General features: G+C 46.0%; 1 protein-coding gene and 1 long non-coding RNA gene across 2 annotated transcripts in view; one reads left to right on the plus strand and one right to left on the minus strand.

Annotated features, from left to right (window-relative positions):
• LOC128918069 (myosin heavy chain, skeletal muscle, adult-like) overlaps positions 1–5,652 on the minus strand; it is a 20,372-nt gene extending 14,720 nt beyond the window's left edge. Inside the window, exons 1-13 of the mRNA XM_054221947.1 lie at positions 5,509–5,652; positions 3,985–4,227; positions 3,753–3,896; positions 3,503–3,659; positions 2,904–2,931; positions 2,695–2,806; positions 2,517–2,609; positions 2,327–2,390; positions 2,135–2,233; positions 1,931–2,034; positions 1,713–1,851; positions 618–736; positions 368–517 (exon numbers count right to left, since the gene is read on the minus strand). Coding sequence (XP_054077922.1) covers positions 368–517; positions 618–736; positions 1,713–1,851; positions 1,931–2,034; positions 2,135–2,233; positions 2,327–2,390; positions 2,517–2,609; positions 2,695–2,806; positions 2,904–2,931; positions 3,503–3,659; positions 3,753–3,896; positions 3,985–4,191 — 1,416 coding nt within the window. The 5' untranslated portion in view covers positions 4,192–4,227; positions 5,509–5,652. The remainder of the gene's footprint in view (positions 1–367; positions 518–617; positions 737–1,712; positions 1,852–1,930; positions 2,035–2,134; positions 2,234–2,326; positions 2,391–2,516; positions 2,610–2,694; positions 2,807–2,903; positions 2,932–3,502; positions 3,660–3,752; positions 3,897–3,984; positions 4,228–5,508) is intronic.
• The window catches only part of LOC128918077 (uncharacterized), a 24,325-nt gene extending 5,930 nt beyond the window's left edge, over positions 1–18,395 (plus strand). Inside the window, exon 2 of the long non-coding RNA XR_008469440.1 lies at positions 10,103–18,395. This is a non-coding gene — a long non-coding RNA (uncharacterized LOC128918077). The remainder of the gene's footprint in view (positions 1–10,102) is intronic.
• Positions 18,396–19,195: the final 800 nt, after the last annotated feature.

Genomic DNA, 19,195 nt, shown 5'->3' on the forward strand with positions numbered 1-19,195 from the left:
TTTTTTTTTAATTGATATAAATGCGTGTATACAGTATGTTTCCTGTATAATCCAAGGCCAAATTACAGGAAGAAAAAACCCCAGGCTTACACCTATCATGATATACATGTTTTTATACTCTCTTGCCCTTGATCATTTAAACCAAGGAATTTTTTTCTTATTGGACCATTCTGTACTTTTGAGTTTGCACGTCTTGAAATAAGACAAGTCCTTTGAAAGGTCATTTTTTACTTCATGACAAAAAAAAGGCAAGTAGCTGCTAATAATTATGTGATGATACCGTATCTTCTTTAAAAATATATCTCAGAGCGATCATAACATCCAGTTGTCACTTCCAAATAGCTCTTACCAGATTTTTGTTACTTACATCAAAGATCTCGAAGCCAGCAATGTCCAGGACACCAATGAAGTACTGTCTGGGCTGCTTAGTATCCAGCTGTTGGTTGATACGAACAACCATCCACAGGAACATCCTCTCATAGACAGCCTTTGCTAGAGCACCTACAGCATTGTGCACCTGTAAGAAAGATAAATGCCTGGAGTTACCACACAGAGCAGAGGAGAATCAACAGGATCTTAATTCAAAACAATGTTCCAGGTTACCACACGTTTCTTACCTGCTGCGCAGTTTGACCCTTGGTCACATATTCATTCCCCACCTTGACTCGTGGGTAGCAGAGGGCCTTGAGCATGTCAGCTGAATTCAGACCCATAAGGTAGGCAGCCTTGTCAGCCACTAAAAAGACAGAGGAAAAAGGAAGAATTTAGTGTCATATATGCTTTGAATCCTGGAGAGTTCTCTAAAGGCTACAGGGTTCAGATCTTTTTTCTTTGAAATCTTTCCGTAGGCTCTCATAGAGGGTATCTTAGTAAGACCAAAGTCATTGTTATTCATATTGAGCTTTTCTAAAAGAATTTATGTTTGAAAATCTTCACTGAAGCATGTAGAAAGTAATGATGTTTTCAAAAATCTCCTGGCACAAAACTGAAAGCTGCAGCTTGCCAGTCTGAATATTTGTAGTACAAGTACAGCTCAGGAGCTGCAGTGACAACAGTCAGGTACTGATCTACATTCAGGTGATCAAAACCACTCAATATTTAGAGTGGAACACAGCGAGGATATCTGTTCTCTTTCAAATCCGGAGTTTACAGCCTTTTCTGAGCTTTGGTTTCTGATGTTCAGTAAACCTCACTGGCTTTTATGCTTTTGCCTATGGTACTTCCCACCTTCTGCCTAGTCCTATATCAACAGAAGCCGTTGCTCCGAGAGATGAAGACATGGGTTGTAGGTCCTGCCCCAACAAAGGAGAGGAATCAAATAAACCTCTCAAACCACAGTTCCCTGAGAATCTGACAGGTGAGGGTGAATGGGAATATTATCTCCCATCCTGTTAGAGCTGAACCACTTGGCTGTTTCACAATTGCAAGCCATATTCCAACAAAGGTATGACTAATAACTTTACAGGAAGGACATCCATCGCTCTGACTTCCTGGAAGCATATAAAGGACAGTTTAAACAATTAATTTTTCATAGCATTAAAAAACAAAAAAAACCATGAGATCAGGGAACTTCTCACAAGAAGAGAACAAGGGACAGTTTTTTTCTAGCATACTGTTTTCCTTGGGATCCGAAAGTCAACAAGGAACAACTTTTGATGATTTCCATATCCGTAGTGGCTAACAGAAGGGTTAATTATTGAGTTTGATAATACCTTCTGTGCCTTCCGGCTCTGCCTGCTCCTCTCTTGGTTTCTGCTTGAACTTCAGGTTCCCGTAGTGCATGACAGCCCCTGTCAGCTTGTAGATGGCGGTCTTTTCATCAGCAGTGAAGCCCAGGATATCAATGGCACTCTGGTAATAAAAATAGCAAAGTGAAACATTTGCATGCTTTGTGATGTGCCTATTGGCACCTGTTTTCTAAGTTACTTACATCTGTAGCCATCAGCTCCTCCTTGTCATCAATGCTGGGAACAGTGATCTCACCTTGACTCACAAATGGGTAGTCATATGGGTTGGTGGTGATAAGGAGCATTTCTGAAAACAAATGGGTTCATGGGTTAAATTTCATTATTTAAAATGTAGTTAGATATTGCTCAGTTGATCTTCTTCCAAAAAGCTCAGTGATGCCTCCTACCAATCAGCTCTGGCTTCTTGTTGGATGTGACCTGATAAAATATGTGGTAGCTTCTTTCTGCCTTCAGCTGGAAAGTGACTCTGGACTTCTCCAGCAGATCTGGCAAGAACAGTAGGACAGAGTGTGGCACCAGAATGCATGTGAAGATGGGAATTTAGGAAAGAATGGGATCAGGCCAGGAGAGTCTCTTACAAGTTTCAATGTCAGCAGAAGCCAGTTTGCCCGTGGCTCCAAAGTGGATTCTGATGAATTTGCCCTGTTAAGGAGAAGAAGAAGAATTTTGGCCTAGGTGCATTTCATTGCCATCTCCTTATGTGGGAGTACCACTAGCACATCACCACTGTTATAGTGAGGAGGGATTTTGTCTAAAGCAACAACTTACAAAACGTGAGGAGTTGTCGTTCCTCACGGTCTTGGCGTTTCCAAAAGCCTCCAGCAGTGGGTTAGCGCTGATGATTTGATCCTCAAGCGTTCCCTGCAGGAGGATAATTATTCAATTACAGTGTTTGGTTTACATGGAAATTACACGTCAAACATTCAGTCTGTACTTCCTGACTCACCTGCATTTTGCCCGACTGCTCTTCCTTCTTCTTCTCCCCGCTCGCTGCAATTGTTGCAAAGTACTGGATGACACGCTTTGTGTTCACAGTCTTCCCTGCACCGGATTCTCCGCTGTCAAACCAAAGAGAGAAGCAGAGAGCGTGTGGTCAGGCAGGAGGTCCCCTGGCACCATGCAGGCCTGCAGGGACCCAAGCAGGGATGTACATACGTGATCAGGATCGACTGGTTCTCGCGATCTGTGAAAGAGGCAGAAGCAGATAGCATTAGCAGTTGTCCCAAGTAACACTAAGCTGAATGAGAAGTAAAGCTGCAAATAGAAGTTGGGGCTTCTTCAGAAAGTCCAAGACTACCCAGTTCCCTTCCAGGTCCTAACAGTAGTAAGTATAAGACCAAATGGCTGCAGAGAGCTGTCAGAGGCATGTGATCCTCAGACAAGCTGTGCATCTACTTGCCTTCCACACAGTTCTCATCAAGAAATCTAATCAAACTGCCTACCTGTGTTCAAATGAGTGGATTATATGCTATATTTTTTTTCTTTCCTATCAGTGAAAAATAGAAGCAAACTCAGCTATGAGGTATTTCTGCAGGGGGAGATTGTAGAATTTTGTACAATAAAGTGCAAATAATACACAGTGCTGAGTCCATGCACGCTTCTCGGTCAGTTTCACTTGAAATTAATACCTGCATAGCTTGATTAAATCCTCAGTCAAACATCTCTGTGGTGTTTTTAGATGGTTTGTCACATGGTCCAGCAAGATCAGTGGGGCTTTTTGGCTTAGATTGCTGTAAGGGAGGGCAAGCACTCACCAGTCAGCATGAACTGATAGGCATTGTCAGAGATGGAGAAGATGTGTGGAGGGGCCTCCTGGCGCTTCTTGCCTCGATAGGCCAACACCACCTCCGGGTTGTACACCGGCAGCCACTTGTAGGGGTTGACAGTGACGCAGAAGAGACCCGAGTAGGTCTGCAAGGAAGGGAGACGGCACGTTGGCTTCCACTTAGCCTGGCAGAGCGGTTCCTCCTAGCTACCCAAAGGCAGAGTGCTGCTGGTACTTACGTAGATCATCCAGGCTGCATAACGCTCTTTGAGGTTGTACAGCACAGCGGGTTCGTGGAGGTGGGTCATCATGGCCATGTCCTCGATTTTATCGTACTTGGGAGGGTTCATGGAGAAGACCTGATCTTCCTTCACGGTCAGGGTCTGCCAAGGAAACAGAAGGTCCATGTATGTCAGCTAAGAGCTGATATTTGGAATCAAATGGTGTCCTTCAGCCTTGTTTTTCACTCACCTCTCCTGCTTCAGTCTTGACGGTGACCTTCCCTGTTTCTCTGCTCTGGATTGTCCCTTTCACAAAAGATTCTTTAGGATGGGCCACAAAGACGGATGTCTTGGCATCAAACGGCTTGTTCTGGGCCGCAATTCTTTCCTTTTCTGACTTTCGGAGGTAAGGAGCTGCCTCCCCAAAGATGGCCATCTCAGAGTCTGCAGAGGCCATGGCTGCCGTTTACTCAAGACACGTCAGCAGAGGACTCTAATGGGGAGGAACAATATGGCACTGATTGTTTACACGTATTCTGTAAGATTAGGACAAAATTTTTATCCTGTGCCTTGGTTTCTTTTCATAATCTGAGTATGTGGAACACCTAACATGAGCTAACTAGAGACTTAATTTTTAGGTCAACTTAGAAAATAAGAGGTTTTCATTGATGTACTCTAGGTCTTCAATCATTTAGGAGAGCAAATTTTAATGACCTTCCATAAGTGTGGATTTAGTGCTTTAAGAATACTGTGTCTATAAGATAAATGTGAATTTGCTGAGCAAGTTTCATTAAGACATCACTATTAGGAATGGAAAATACAGTTAGGACATTTTGTTAAAAGGACGAACAGTGAAGTGAACGTTTCTAAAAAAGTACAGTTTAGGTGACTTACAGTCTTGGAAAACATTGAACCTGTGGGACATTTACCTTCTAAATATAATGGTAACATAAAGGCAGTGGGAAATTAATGAATTTTACTAATGAAGTTCTCAACTGAAAGAAAAGGGCATGCTTTGTGACCTTTTAATAGTATGCCATAATTTATTTTGTCGCATGCATTTGTCATTCTTCAGTACAACATCTAAACAGTTTCAGTCCCAAAGTTCTGGCTTGGGTGAACACTGAAATTGGAATTGCCAAGCCTGTATTAAGATCCCACATACATACTTACTGAAAAAAAATCTAGGAAGGCGAGTTCTCAAAGCTTGAAAAAAATAAGAGTATTTCCTGAGATGCTTTATTAAACATCTAGGTAGCTAAATTTAGTCAATTGCACTTAAAACTACTCTAGCTACATTAGTAAAATTTATTTCCTCTTTGATCATTAGATAGTAAATATTTTTTTTGTCTGGAGTAAGAAAATGGATTTCTAAGAGAGCTCTGGTATTTTACAGAGGTGGTTAGATGGTCTGTATGCTCACATGATTTATTAATTCATGCATTCACATGTAGAATGCAGAATTTTGCATTTTTTCCTCCCGTAATCATCTTGGTCCAGTTCTACTGCTGCGACAGCAAAGATGGGAAGGAGCACACCTTGATCTCTGTTAGGTCGATTTAGCAGAAGTGAAGAACTTCCCCATGGGGATTTTCTGCTCTGCCATCAGTGGTCAGAGACTTCAAATACAGCCACTTGAAAACCTTGGGCACCCCACCAAATCCTACTGTAATAACACTGGGTTTGAATATAGGGTGAAACAGAGACCCTTCCAGAAATCCCACCCAAAAGGATCTTTCTCTGCCCTCTAAGAATTAATAAATGAGGTTCTTACCTCTATTGACACCAGATGGGTGGCTTGCAGGCTGGCAGCTGGTAAAACAGAAATGGCAACTCCCTACTTGCTGCTGGACAGAAATCCAGAGTGAGAATGTGCAGGTGCCTTGAAAGCAGATTTAAAACCTGAGCTGAGAAATTGCCCTCCTGGAAACGAGCGCTGGAGGCAGCAGGAATGTTGTGGCACATAAGGGCACCATCCCCTTCCTATGAGCCTGCGGACCCCACACACTTACCTTGAAGCTTCCCGTGGAGACAGGGCAGACTTGTCGCAGGGACATTTTATATGATCTAGTCTGCAGATGCTACAGATGCCTACTCTTTCTTCGGTCAAAAAATTTTTGGCAAACCTTCTTTGGTAAAGCATTGTCTGGCAAACTGAACTAAGGGCATAATTGTCATTTGACATGACTAGATATAATTAGAAAATTTTGATGTCTTACTGACTATATGAATACATCTCCTATAAACAATCTGACAAGGGTGTTAAGGAGGGAATCTGGACTAGTCAAGGCACTTAGAGAACTTGGATGCAGGACTTATGGATTCTATTGCTGGCTTTCCCACCGACTCACTGTATGACACAGGCTTGGATTGCTTGGTATGTCTGCGCTGCAGCTATCCCAGCTGTACAATAGATAAAACAGGATGTTAAGAGATAAATTAGCATTATTAAAAGCTATGGGTAGTTGTGATGGTAAGATCCTGATAGCAGAAGTGCAGATGTATAGCAGTTCGTGAGGGTTACAGGCACAGCAGGATGGTCAGCAGCACTGCAGCAGCGAGAGGCTGGTCTCTACCTGGTGCGTCTGACAGATGTGAGGCAGCTCCAGGGATATCAGGAAGAGCGTGTGCGTGTGCAAACACACACACACAGAGGCATGTGCATGTGTGCCTCTCTGTACACACTTCAAATTGCAAATAAGTGGGAGATGCTCCAAGAAACATTGTTGTGACCCTGTGCACCACCTTGTTCTATGGGAGGGGTTATACCTGCTGAGACTTCTGAACCGCAGGTCAGTGCCAGTGAGAAAGAGATGCTCCTGTGTTTTGCTGCCAACTTCTTAGCTTATCCAGGTGTTTCCATGCCTATAACCTTAGGAAAGATAACTCTGATCTAGGAATGGCCCCCGCAGGTGTTTTTTCCTACCTACAATTGGTAGAAAAATCCTCTAGTCAACCAGAGCTATACAAATGATTTGACATATGCACAAACACGTCACCTCAGCATGCAGTCCCAGATACTCTGCACCCAATACATCCTCAGTCCAACACTTCTATTTCATCACAAATATCTTGCACATTTACACATTTGCACAGTTCAGAAAACCACAGTGAAACCTTTACCAGAGCACTGGGGGTAGCAGGCATGCCTGTATATTGCTGAGAGAGTGGTCTAGATTTAGGGAGAGGGCACTGTCATGTGAGCTGCTTTAAATCCTGTCAGATTTAAACACATTCTTCCCCTGGTCATTGGCATTTTGGTTATTAAAAGAGCTCAGTGGATAACACGTGGGCAAAGCTAGAAAACCGTGCATAGATCTGATGTAATATCCAGTATCAGGCAATGTCCTGTGCTTGTAAAGCCTATTGCAAGGAGGGCTGCAGCACTGCACTACTCACTTTGTTGGAGCCCAAACCCAGAGCTAAGCTCCTTGTTCAGGGCATGGGGAGGCTGGTGGAAACACCCTGCACACTGCCCAGGAGGAGCCCAGAGCCAGCCAGTGGGAAATGGTGAGTGCAGGGGTGCACCTGAAGTCTGGCCTCCCTGGGTAGCGGGCACCAAGGGGTGCTGGTGGGGGCACCTCCCTCCAGCGGGACCCAGAGCACGGCTGTGCTCCCCAGCATGGGGACAGCAGGTGCTGCTCTGAGGGGCTCTTGCAGCTGTGTCCTCAGGGTTCTGGGGTGCCACGTGGTGTCCAGCAGCCCAGTGGGTACCAGTCCTGGCCATGGAGGGGACAGGAGGGCCTTGGCAGCTCAGAGTAAGGGGTTTAGAAGACCATGCAAGAAGAGCAAGGGATGGCTGAGGCCTCTCCCAGGATGTGGTACCTGGGGGGTCTCTCCCCTCAGGCTGGGGAGGGAGGTCTGATCTCCCATTCCCCAGGAAGCTGTAACATCTGCGCTGTAAAGGCAGCATCATCTGGCGGCAGCAGGTTAAGTATTAAATTGCTGCTGCTTTTCTGTGGGGCCCTGCTCTCAGCAGTACATAGCAAGCCTGTCTTATCCAGTGCTCTCAGGCAGGGAAAAAGTGCCCTTAGGATGTGCCAGGGGCTACATGGAGAGTCTAGCTGAGCCTGTTAGGCTAGACCACCTGACTTTGGGGTTTTGCCTAACTGGTAACCAGTTGCACACTATCCTTAACATAGAAAACACTTTATGTTAAATGGGCCCTAGCAATTGCAGAATCACAAAGACTTCAAGTCTTACTGCCATGTTTACCAGTATTGCTAAGTTAACTAAATCATGTGAGGACTTCCAGCAAAAGACCCTTTGTGACATTAAAGCAAAGCAACTAAAGTGCACAGGCACCTCTACATTCCCCCAGTAAACTCCATGCTTTGCATACAAACAGAGTGAGATACCTGTAGGTTCAATATGATGTCCACAGAGGCAAGAGTACATATCCTGGCTTAGAGACCAAACCATTTGCCATCTACTTCAGGGACTTGGCCTTCACCATCTCAAATATTGGACTATCCAGTTCACTGAAGCTAGTCTATGCTTGATCCTTGTAGGAGAATCTGGATGGTAGGACTTCCAGCCAGCAGGATCCAGTTCTAATAGAGGTTCTGGCCCACTCTGACTGAAGCTCTTTTCAATACGGGGCCTTAACAGCCATGTGGAAATAGGCATCTTGAAGACTGAGGGGTAGGAGCTTGTGAGCCTGTTCAGTAGAAGAACTAGCATCGTTATCTTGAAGACGTGAATTTGGCAGCTTTCCTGTCACCAGAAAGAATCACCACATTCCTTGACACAAAGAAATGGTAGCTATAGAGCTATTCCACTGAAACAGGGAGGAGCAGGTCCCCTGTCCCCAGAGTCAATAGGGAAGAAACTTTCTGCCAGTCTGTTCTCCTTGGTATGAGACTCCAGACCTTGGACTTTGACTGTCCAGACATTCTATGTCTGTGGTCACCACCTTAGGAGGTAAAGCAATCTTGTGTGCAGAGGAATGACACAGGATTTACACAAGAGAACTCAGAAAACTGCAGACAGTCACATCCTACAAGGAAGACTGGGAATGCTGTCTGCCCAGGGTGTAGAGGAGAGGCAGGACGTACTGTCCCACCTAACCCTGCATCAAGTGTTGGAGGAGGTCCTAGTTTGACTGAAGGTTTCTGTGGGCATATGCAAATCCACAGTGTGAATATATATGTTGGGTTAAGTTCAGAGAAGGAGAAACTATTGTGACTATGAGTATGTAGGCTTTGCTTTGTGTCTTGGAGTGAAATCCCGGAAGGGTGCTTGGTATTAATCATTCAAGAGTCTGAAGAATTACTGAAATCTAGTAAAATTCTCCAGAATTTTGTATAGGGAGATGTGTTCTTCATGCTAAGAACAATTCGCATATTGAGTTCAGCTAAAACTTATATACTTCACATTAAATAACACTACCTCCACCATGAAGCAGCATTTATAGATGACACCAAGTGCGTCTGCTTACTTTTCTGTCAGCTGCACTGTCATACAGAAATAATCCGGTGAAGGGACTTGACTGAATTCAGCATTAAACAGTCCACTGCTATTCAAACTGAACATCAGGGCTGTTCCAGCAACACCTCTGGAAGAACCAGCATTAGAAAAACTCTTTCATACAGTCAGAACAAGAAGATAAAATGTTAAAACATTGACTACTTTCACTTAAAAACTCTAAATTCACATCAACTTCCTTTTTTCCCCCTTTGCATTAACTGAATAACACATGGAAAACAAAAACTTCTCATTCAGTGTTTTTAGTAGATGCTTTTAAAATATCTTTTTGAAGGAAATTACGAGCTAAAACAACAGCAGCTGTAACTGCATGTGTTGTGACCACAGGTTGCATATGAACTCTCAGTGAATGTCTGCAGGGGAAAGACACCTGACAATTGGACTAAGTCTGCGGAGGCTGGAAGAGGAGGCAGGAGAAAGTGCAAAAAGGGTTGGGAGATACCCCAGCATTCAGTGTTTTAGCGTATGACATAAAGCTCACAAAAAGAAAAATGAAGTGTTATAAGCATTCTTGAAAAGGATTCTAAGCTACTGAGCATCTGCTTTGGCTTTGTTTTAATTTATAAAAATCTGTCCTACCATCTACTAGCTATCCTACCCAGCTATCACTTATATGACACTGGCATAGCGGCTGCTTACAAAGAAGCAGTCTCTAAACTGAAGTAGGTGATAGAGAGTTCACTGTAGTTTAACTCTGTAGATCCCAGTAAGTTACATCAGGGAGAGCTCTGCCCTGTTTCCCATATTCAGCCACAGCCAAGGATAAATCTGTCCGGGAAGGGATCTTTTGAAAGAAGTGCAAGTGCCTCAATGCTAAAATAAGAATGCAAAGTTTCCTGCCAGCCATTAATTTTCTGTCAATCCTATTTTCATCTCTTCAGGGCTGGACTGCAGTGGGACCAGAAGCAAACCACAGCACAGTTAGAAGAGAAGAGGTGGACTGAAAACCATCTCTGGATACAGACTGTCCTGCACAGCAATGCGGTGTCGGCAAGGTGCACATTCCCCACGGAGGAGAAAGGATTCAGTCATGCTGAAAATAGATCCTTCTTGAGACAGAGATCAGGCAGCTGCCTCCCTTTCTGCCAGCCCTTAAGATGTGTATTTTCTTTTCCTGATCCTTGCGGTTAGCTGAGAGACAAGGAGTGAGAAAGCATTTTTTAGCTGGGCAGCACAGCCAGACTGGAGAGGGGAGGTGCCTGCAGACTGCTGCGTGTTGGCTGGTGGGAACCTCCCTCTCATACTTGTTCAGCTCATGGAAACATGAGAACATACCTGTATGGCAGGAGGGTTTGCAGCAGGAAAAGGAATCTTTTACTGTAGTCCGGTGATCCACAGTCTTTCACACTGGGAGCTACGCTCAGACCCTCTGCTCCTAGAACAGACTGCCCTCCAAGAAGAAGGACTTTGGGGTTATGGTGGATATGAATATGAGTGCTCTCACTGCAAACAGGACAAACTAAGTGGTGTTAGAAGCATGGTCAGATGATTGTAGGAAGCTGTTATCCCTTTTGCTTGACACTGGTGAGTCCTCACCTGAAACAGTTTGTCCAGTTTTAGGCTCCCCAGTTCAAAAGAGATGTGAACTAATGGGAGAAGGTCCAGCAGAAGGCTAGCAAGATAGGCAAGGGTCTAGAAAACTTGTGCTATGAAGAGAGTTTGAGGGCATGTTTAGTTTGAGGAAAAAAGGGCTAATTTACATGAGTGGCTGTTACAAAGACAACGTGCCAAGCTTTTTTCAAGAGTAGCTGACAATGTAACAAGGGGCAATGACCACAAATTATTGCTTGAAAGTCTCCAGTTAGACATTAAGAAAATTCTTTCCTATTGGTTAATGGAGAAATGGCACAGGCTACCTGGAGAGGCTGTGGAGACTCTGACCAAAAAACTTGGCTAGTCAAAGCCATGACTGATCTCACCAGTGCTGGCAACAGATCTGCTTGAATTGGGAGACTGAACTGAAGACCTCCAGATGTTCATTCGCAATGGCATTTCTGTGGCTTTAATGTAGGTTCCCTCTATCCATCCAAAGTAGACAAATGCTCAAAGATAAGCAGAGAAGGTATCTGCAGCTTCATGTCTTGTGCTAAGAAACAGAAATTTTCCTGGAATCGTGAAAAGCAGCTTTTCTCAAGTGAACCATCTGTGATCTCACTGAATTGTTGGAGACAGTTAATTTCATGCAGCTTGTCAAAACATATTCCTCCAGGACACCAATTCCAGAATAGCACTTCTCAAGTACATCATCTGGAAACGTCCTTAGCAGCAGTAAGCTTCAGTAGCTTTCAGTCCTTGAAGAGCAGAGTGATACGCAGGCAGACAGAAAACTGTGGAGCTCACTGGGGCAGCAAAGTGCATCATATCACGTCAGAAAGAAGTTCCACCAGGTGAGGGGCAGGAGGGTACAGGAGGGTCCTCTTGTTATCACAGGCTGGACACATTCATGGTGGGAATTGTATGCTGGTGAGCATTTCCGCAGCCCCGTTACAGGGATTTAGGGATCTGCTACAAACCTTTTTCATTCTGAGTCACTAGATAGTGTTTGTCGGAGAATGTGTGGATGATATAGTGAACAGCAAGTAACATCACCACTGTGTTCTTTCTGACCGTAACATAACATTGAAGGAAATAAGATTACACGATGTCCCTGACAATGGCAGGGGGGGTTGGACTTGATGATCGTTAAAGGTCCCTTCCATCCAAACCATTCTGTGATTCTGTGTGATTCTGTGAATGGCTGTACTGAGGGAGATCAAAGGAACATGTAGACTCTCACACCTGAGACATTTGTTGTCATCCCAGTCTCCCCAGATACCCACCCTCCACAGGATGTCCCACCCATGTGGTGAAGCCTAGAGCACAAATCACCTCAAGTTGGTGAAAATGTCTGTGACTGGAGCAAAACCGAATAAGGCACACCTGGGAAACTTGTACTGAAAACAGCAACCTATTTTTCTATGTCACTGCCAATGGGAGAGAGAAGAACAAGTTCCTATCATCTCTATGTGAAGCCTAAGCAGCCTTTGGCCTTCTCAGGTCTGTGACCTACCTGTCGCCCAGCACGGAGACAGTAATGCTCACGGGATACGGCAGACATCTCCTTTAACAAGGATCCCCTTGCACACTCTGCTAGTGAGCCGTGGGAGGCTGGAGAGAGCTCAAAGCTGCTGACCTTCTGCTCCAGTAGAAAACCTCCTCCTGTGGGCTGCTGGCCTGGGGAGCAGGCTCAGGTGCCTACTCAGATAGCAACGTCTCCTGTACCTGGGACAGGTCTCTTCTGCTGCTCTTCCTCAGGTGATCAGGGTCCCTGATGCCCCAGTGGAGAACTGGGAGGTGCTGAGGGCCATGGGACCATGAGTATCTGCAAGGATGTGCTGCTCCTCTGAGCACACATCAGAGCTAAGGTGAAATGAAGTCAGCCCCACATGTGGTAGGCAATTACTAGTGATTATTCTGCCCCGCTTCAGCCTAACCAGCTTGTTGGGTGACTGGTCTCCAGACCCTCATAAAACACTGTAAATATTCCATAACATAGAATTTATATACATCTGTTCTGGTTTTATATACATGAACATTTGATGTGTTACCAACTGTCTCTAAACACTGTCACATAGGTGACAGACTTGCTGACAAGCAGCTTTTGCTTGGACATGCTTCTGAAGTTAGGTTCCTCCCATTTATAATGACCAAATATGACCTGGTATCAAAAAAGTTCGAAGATCTTTGTCTATCTATCTGCTGCATGTATGAGCATCTATTCCCCCAAAATCTCCAGAGGAAGAACATCGTGCCTGGTCACTGGTACGAAAGAAACTGATTGCACAGCAAAGCCATTCGCTTTCTTTTATTTGACAAAACCCTCTCAGACAGGCGTTACAGTACTAGGATGCTTCCTAACTGAAGACAGTCTGATGCTGTTTCTGGATATCTTGCCCTTGCATTGCTACCCGTTAGCTGATAAACAGCACCTGAGGAAAGGGTTTTTTTTAGTAATTTTGATGCCAGGCATTGGGACAAGCGTGTTGCTGCAGAGGGAGGTGGAAGTGGCTGAGCTTGTACAGGTAAGTGTAGGAAGATCACTGACTTTCCAGGCTTGCTGGCGGGATAGATGGGGAAAAGCTGTGGCTGTGGTTTCTGGGAGCAGCTATTTAGCACTACCCACTGCTCTAACATGCCTACCCACTGTGGTAATCTCACCTCGCAGATCTCTGACATAGGCAAAGCCATTTTGCTGTGATCATTATTGCAATTAGTATCCCCTGTTCCTGAATACTTTTGACTACAGTGGCTTTTCTTGTTTCACTCCCTTTCTTCCCTTTCCCCAGGTCTTCAGAGAATTTTAAGCCCAAATAATTTGCTTTTCCAGCTGCTATACAAAACTCAACCTCAGCTTATTTGAGAGGATATGAAACAGCAGCTGTGCATCCATCTCCCAGCTGAAAACAACGAGGATGTGTAAGGCTTGCTCAGCTGTGAGAAAGCCAGAGCAGAAAAAAGGCATCATGCAGCGATAGCCCCATAAATCTGAGAGTAAGCAGACAGCCATATCAGCATAGAGCAAAGGTCCAGCTGGTATTTTGTGCATGAGTGTACGTTGGATACTTGGTGAAAATCCAATTTCACTTTTTCCATGCTACTTATAATATTATGTAAGCATATAATCTTCCCACCTGGTTGTTCCTTTCCCAAAGTGAAAGATCATAGTCCGGACAGTTTGTCTCCCCAGTGCTCTGTACCCTTCCTAATTGCCCAGGCCAAAACTGCAGATAGCAAGTGGTTTGTGGGCCTGGTGCAATGATTTCTGTTTTGTTCTTACTTGATCCTGATGATTCCTGATACTCTGTTTGCCTTTTGTCGCCACCAGTGAGCACTGACTTGACGTTTGGAGGCAACTATTCACTATTCTGGTAACCTTCCTATCTCCTAATCCTGGTCCTCCTTTTAGAGACTAAATTTCTATAGGGTTTGGTCTAAGTATGGCTCAGAGTCATTGTATGGACAGAGAAGTTGATGTTCTGTTTCATCTGCATAAAGGGTTTTTATGACTGATGCCCATACAGTTTGCCTTACAAGGACAACATCTTTCTTAGTGGCTTTCAGCGAAATGACATTGAGTGAGACTCGAGAGAGGCACAGCCCAGCTAACAGAGCAGTGGGGAGACAGGTCAAGCAGCAAACTTTTATTTGGGGGTGAGCAGCTCTTCACTGAGTACCAGAGTTGTGCCGTTATTGAGAGCCCTCCTGTTCCCAGCAAATATCAGCGGAAGAGCTGGACGAGGAGGCGACATTCAGGATGCCCTTTCTATCACCCACCAAAGCAGCTGAGGAGCTCCTGTTACAGAGCAGGGGAGTGGGGTGGGCAGGGTAAGACACCTCCGGGTAAGACAAAGAAAAAAGAGAGCAAGTGGCAAGAGGGGGAGGGAAGGGAAGAAAAATCAGGATTAGGTGCATAATATTAGCACTAGCAACAACTGTATGCAAAAAAAGAGAGCTAAAAAGAGAGGTGCTGCCTTCCCAGGCTGACGCTCATCTGCGACAGATGACCAAATACCACTTTTGGGCAGATTTCACTGTTGTAAATGGAAATATACTGGTATGGACTTTGTATAAACCTCTTCACTTTAAGCATTAGACTTTTCCAGGTGAAGACAGCCCACTGGATTACCACAGGACTGTCCGAGTGCCAGAGTCACTGCAGTAAAGTTACCAACAGGATGTGTCAAAGAATTTTCTAGTGACATTTTCTGAACTAACTTTTTATGTTGCAGACAAGTTCCTTTTGCACCCTCAGAAAATTTGTTAACAGCCTCATTATTTTACGTTGGCAGATAAATTTCCTTGGTGGTCAGCCTAAACAGTTCCTCAATTGCTCTCTGCATCCATCTGAGATGCCGAGGGAAGGATACAAATCGCTGCTCGTCCTGAAAGACAAATCAGTTGTGTAAAGTAGAACAGCTCCAGCAGGACACAATGACAGCGACATGTCACCAGAGAGCCAGCAACCAGGGTGTTTTACCTCTCAATCAGGACCGCGGCCTGAGAAAATACATGCTAAGTCTGCCTCAGCTCAAGATGCAGTGCCAACTTCACCCCATCACTGCTTTGCTGAGCAACACAGGCGTATGTTGCCTTCCTTCCAAATCAGTCCCTCAGGTCCCTCAGAGTGTCTGCTGCTCCTCTGAGAAGTGCCTCCAGGTGGCCGGTATCTCACAGGGTGTCTTCTAGGGTCTCACAGAGACTCATCCCGTGATCCCACATTTCTGCCTGCCCCTCACCTTAGCTAAGCCTGGACTTTACCTCTCCAGGCTCTGATCCCAAAGCAGGACCACATTTCTCCAGCAGTGCTGTGCTGACATGGGGGCTGTGCTGCCGGCAAGGGGCTGGGAGGAGGCAGGGCCTGTAAGGCCTCAGTCGTGAGAGCTTAACAGCAAGGCTCAGATGATTCTTCCTCTCCTGGGGCTCCTGACAGGAGATTGAAGTGTGAACTGTTGAATTTTACTTTACTGACAAAGCGTTTCTTAAGGGGAATGTTTTCAAACATTTGCTTTACTTTTACTGGAATGCTGCATTTGAACTTAGGAGATCCCTGGCCTTCCATATGGGACAGCAGTTCTATATGAGTCCATCAGCTGCATCTATTTTAAACTTTCTCTCAGAGATGTTCGTTTATGGCCACGATGGACTGATGTTTTTCTCAAGACCTTTGCACAAGCCCTTATCAGGTGACTGGCAGCCTCACTCCACAGATAGATAGAGTGTCAATGCAAAATGACCCTCATTCTCCATAAAGCAGTGAGGAATTCATCTTCCTTACATCAGTGTCCCACTTTGATCCTGATAATCCAGCAGGCTTTATAGCAGTGGCTGTCAGTGGAGATTTTTTTCCCTCTGCTCCTCCTGTACGCATCCTCCCCTGGCTCAAAACTGCTAATTTGTTCCTTTCCCCATTACGTATCTCCCGCCTTCTCCCAGGACAGGCAGGAGAAGCTAGCATCACTCAGATGCTTAGCTTCTGCTCCCATCTTCTCATTCACATCTGGGTTGCTTTTTCTTTTTCTTGGAAGAGTCTTCAAAAAACATACACATGGGTGGTGGCCACAGGCTGGGCTCACAGAGTGTCAAGGTAGGTCCCTGTGGGGTGGGCCACAGCAGCAGCTCAAAACTTGGGCCACTCTGCACCATCCCCATCCACTTACCTCCTGCCAGAAAGAGCAGCAGCTCCTGTGGCTTACCCTGCCTGGGGAGCAGGACGGTGCAGCTGGGGTCTGGCCATGTCTGGGGGCTTCCAGACTCAAGCTGGGGACTGCCAGAAGTCCCTGAAGTCTTCAGGCCTCTGGGAAGGCACATCTTTTCACTGCCTCCTCCCAGTACATCTTGTGGTCCTGGGTTTGGGAAATGCCGCCTGAGGATGCCAGCTCCCCACAGCACAGCGCGCGGGCATGAGCGATGAGCCGAGTGCCATGTGCAGTGGTAACGAAACAACATACCGCCTTACTGTACAGATTAAATACAGTAAAATATTTCCTCTAATCTAAAATTACCTTTACAAATCTCCCTCGAGGTGAGCTACAAATTAGATAGATTGTCATTTGCAGATTATCATTGCAGTGTTTCCCAGGAGTTTCTCCTCAGGTTTCTCCTGACTTTTCTTCCCCAAACCTGATGCTGAGGTGTCATTTCGTCCACCTCGACATCCTCTACGATCTTATCACTTATCCCTTTCCCTCACACACATCCATCTCACTTTCCTCCTCCCAGACGCCTCCCTGCACTCCCCAGCACTATTTCAGCCCTACCTCAGCACTGGGATTGCTCTTATTCCCACCCTCTCTCACTTATCAGATTATTAATTTTTTTCTGCAACAAGAGTCACATGAAGGCGAGTTCAGCTGCCTGCATCACAGTTAAAGCACTGGGGCCCCAGTTCTGCATTTGACCTGAACGTGTCCATTGGCTGCTCCTGCTCCACTTGGCTGACAAAGGGTACATGGCTTTCTGCAATGCTGCTGGTTCTGGAGCAAGCTTGGAGCAAGCCTTACCTCTGTCTTCCTCACCAGGGAAGGGATTGGTGGACGGAGGCCTCTTGCTGATAAGCAAAAAATAGGCTTTCAGGTCCACAGGCATTCCTTTAATTTGTTGGTGCCCAAGAGAAGTGACGTTCCCCTGCACCCCAAACTGAGCCCCAGCTGAGCGCTGGAAGTACCTGGGCAGCTGCTGTGCTCTCCGTGGGACAGCACGTCCCAGGAGGCCACAGCGAGCACCCAGACGCTGGGTTGGCACAGCATCATTCCACAGACGTCAAAGGGGCCGCTCCTGATTTATGGTCTTACCAGGGAGAGCACACTCGGGCCTGCTTCTGATCTTTAACATTTCAGCTGAGAAAGGGGCTGTGCCGGAGCAAGTCTCTCTCGGGTAAGAATAGCATCTGCCGTCTTAGGACGCAACACAGTTGTCCCGCTCCTACGTGGCAGCACATTGCGCTGAGATATAGAAGGCAACCTACCCGCCCAGGAATGTCTTCGAGCGCTATTAGTGGAAGCGTATCAGCTACACAAACAGGCATGACCCCGCACAGGAGTCTTGCAAGAGCGGGGCTATTTTAAGCTTCTGACAGTGAGGATGAAGGCAGACAAATGAGGGGCTGATCCTCCCGGCATGGGCAACCTCCAAAACTCTCTGCGGCCTTGTCTCCTCCTCTGGGAATGACTTGTGTGAAGGCTGACGGGCGATTTGGTGGGACCTCAGAGCCCAGGAGGCAGGGGCCAGGAGGGAGCTGTGAATGGGGGGGGACGCAAGGCTAGGCCTCAGTCCCACCACACGGCCTACCGTGCTGATGGCAAGTCCTGCCTGAGGCTGTGCACCTGTCCCCAAGCTTAGGGCACACAGCTGCCTGCTTTATTTTTGACTGCATCCGTGAGAGCTAGAGAAATGCGAGAGGTGTGTAACTGCGTGCAAGGGAAACACAAATCCTTTTCATCCAGGAGGGTATTCTCTTGCCACCTGAAGCTCTCTGTCTCTGAGGGGTTCTTTGGTATCATGGATGTCTGAAATGCCTCTTTTCCTCTTCTTCCCAGCCATTTCAAATCTCCTCCCCAACTAATTCCCATCCTTTTAACATGCTCTTTCTTGTTCTGGTATGGATTTCTTTCATTCAATTATTTTTTATGTCTCTTTCATGTTTTGTTTGTTTCATTTCCATTGCTTTGTGAAAACAGGATCTGCACATTAAGCTCTCTGTGGGAAAAAAAAAAACACTCTCCTAGAAAAGTTTTCCAGCTGGATCAGCTGGCCTAGTCAGTCTCCCTTGGGACTCCACATTCGGCTGGACTGATGCACACAGCAGTGTTAGCAGGCAGGAACAAGTGGTCAGGGGATTGTTAAAAAGTACTGCCACTAAATGCAATCCTGCAGCCTTAGGGGATGGATCTGATGCTAGCGCTTGGAAGAAGGCCCCTTGGCACAGTCCCAGCCTCCTGAGCTGTTCCCAGGCATGTCCAGGACTCCTGCAGATGAAGACTCAGTTGGTTCAGCTGGCAGACCAGAGGAACAAATATTCATTCATGGGCACGTTATTTGCCCAGCCGTCTAATAAGTTAAACTGACTCCTCCTACAACCCTCAGTAGTATGGCTTTGCCAAGCACCTCAACGCTAATTGGGCATCCCCTGTGTCTATCACAAGACAGCACAACTGGGTATGGGCAGTGCGAACAGCCCCTCCTCAGCTGCTCACCTAAAGATCAGGCTGGTGATAAAAAGAAAGGCTTTATCCCCCCATCTTGGTGCCATGTGATGAGGCTCGGGTTCCTACAGAGCAGCCTTGCCAGGTGGAGATTCAACCAGGATCTTAAAACCTTCTCCCTGGTGTGGCAGGCTGCGTGATGGAGATGTCGAACAGGACTGTGTCCTCCTCTGAGGCTCCCCAGCAGTGGAGTGCTCCTGTTTGTGCTGCCCTGAACCATCATGGCTCAGCATG

The sequence above is a fragment of the Rissa tridactyla genome, chromosome 15, assembly GCF_028500815.1.
Source record: "Rissa tridactyla isolate bRisTri1 chromosome 15, bRisTri1.patW.cur.20221130, whole genome shotgun sequence".
NCBI classification, from domain to species: Eukaryota; Metazoa; Chordata; class Aves; order Charadriiformes; family Laridae; genus Rissa; species Rissa tridactyla.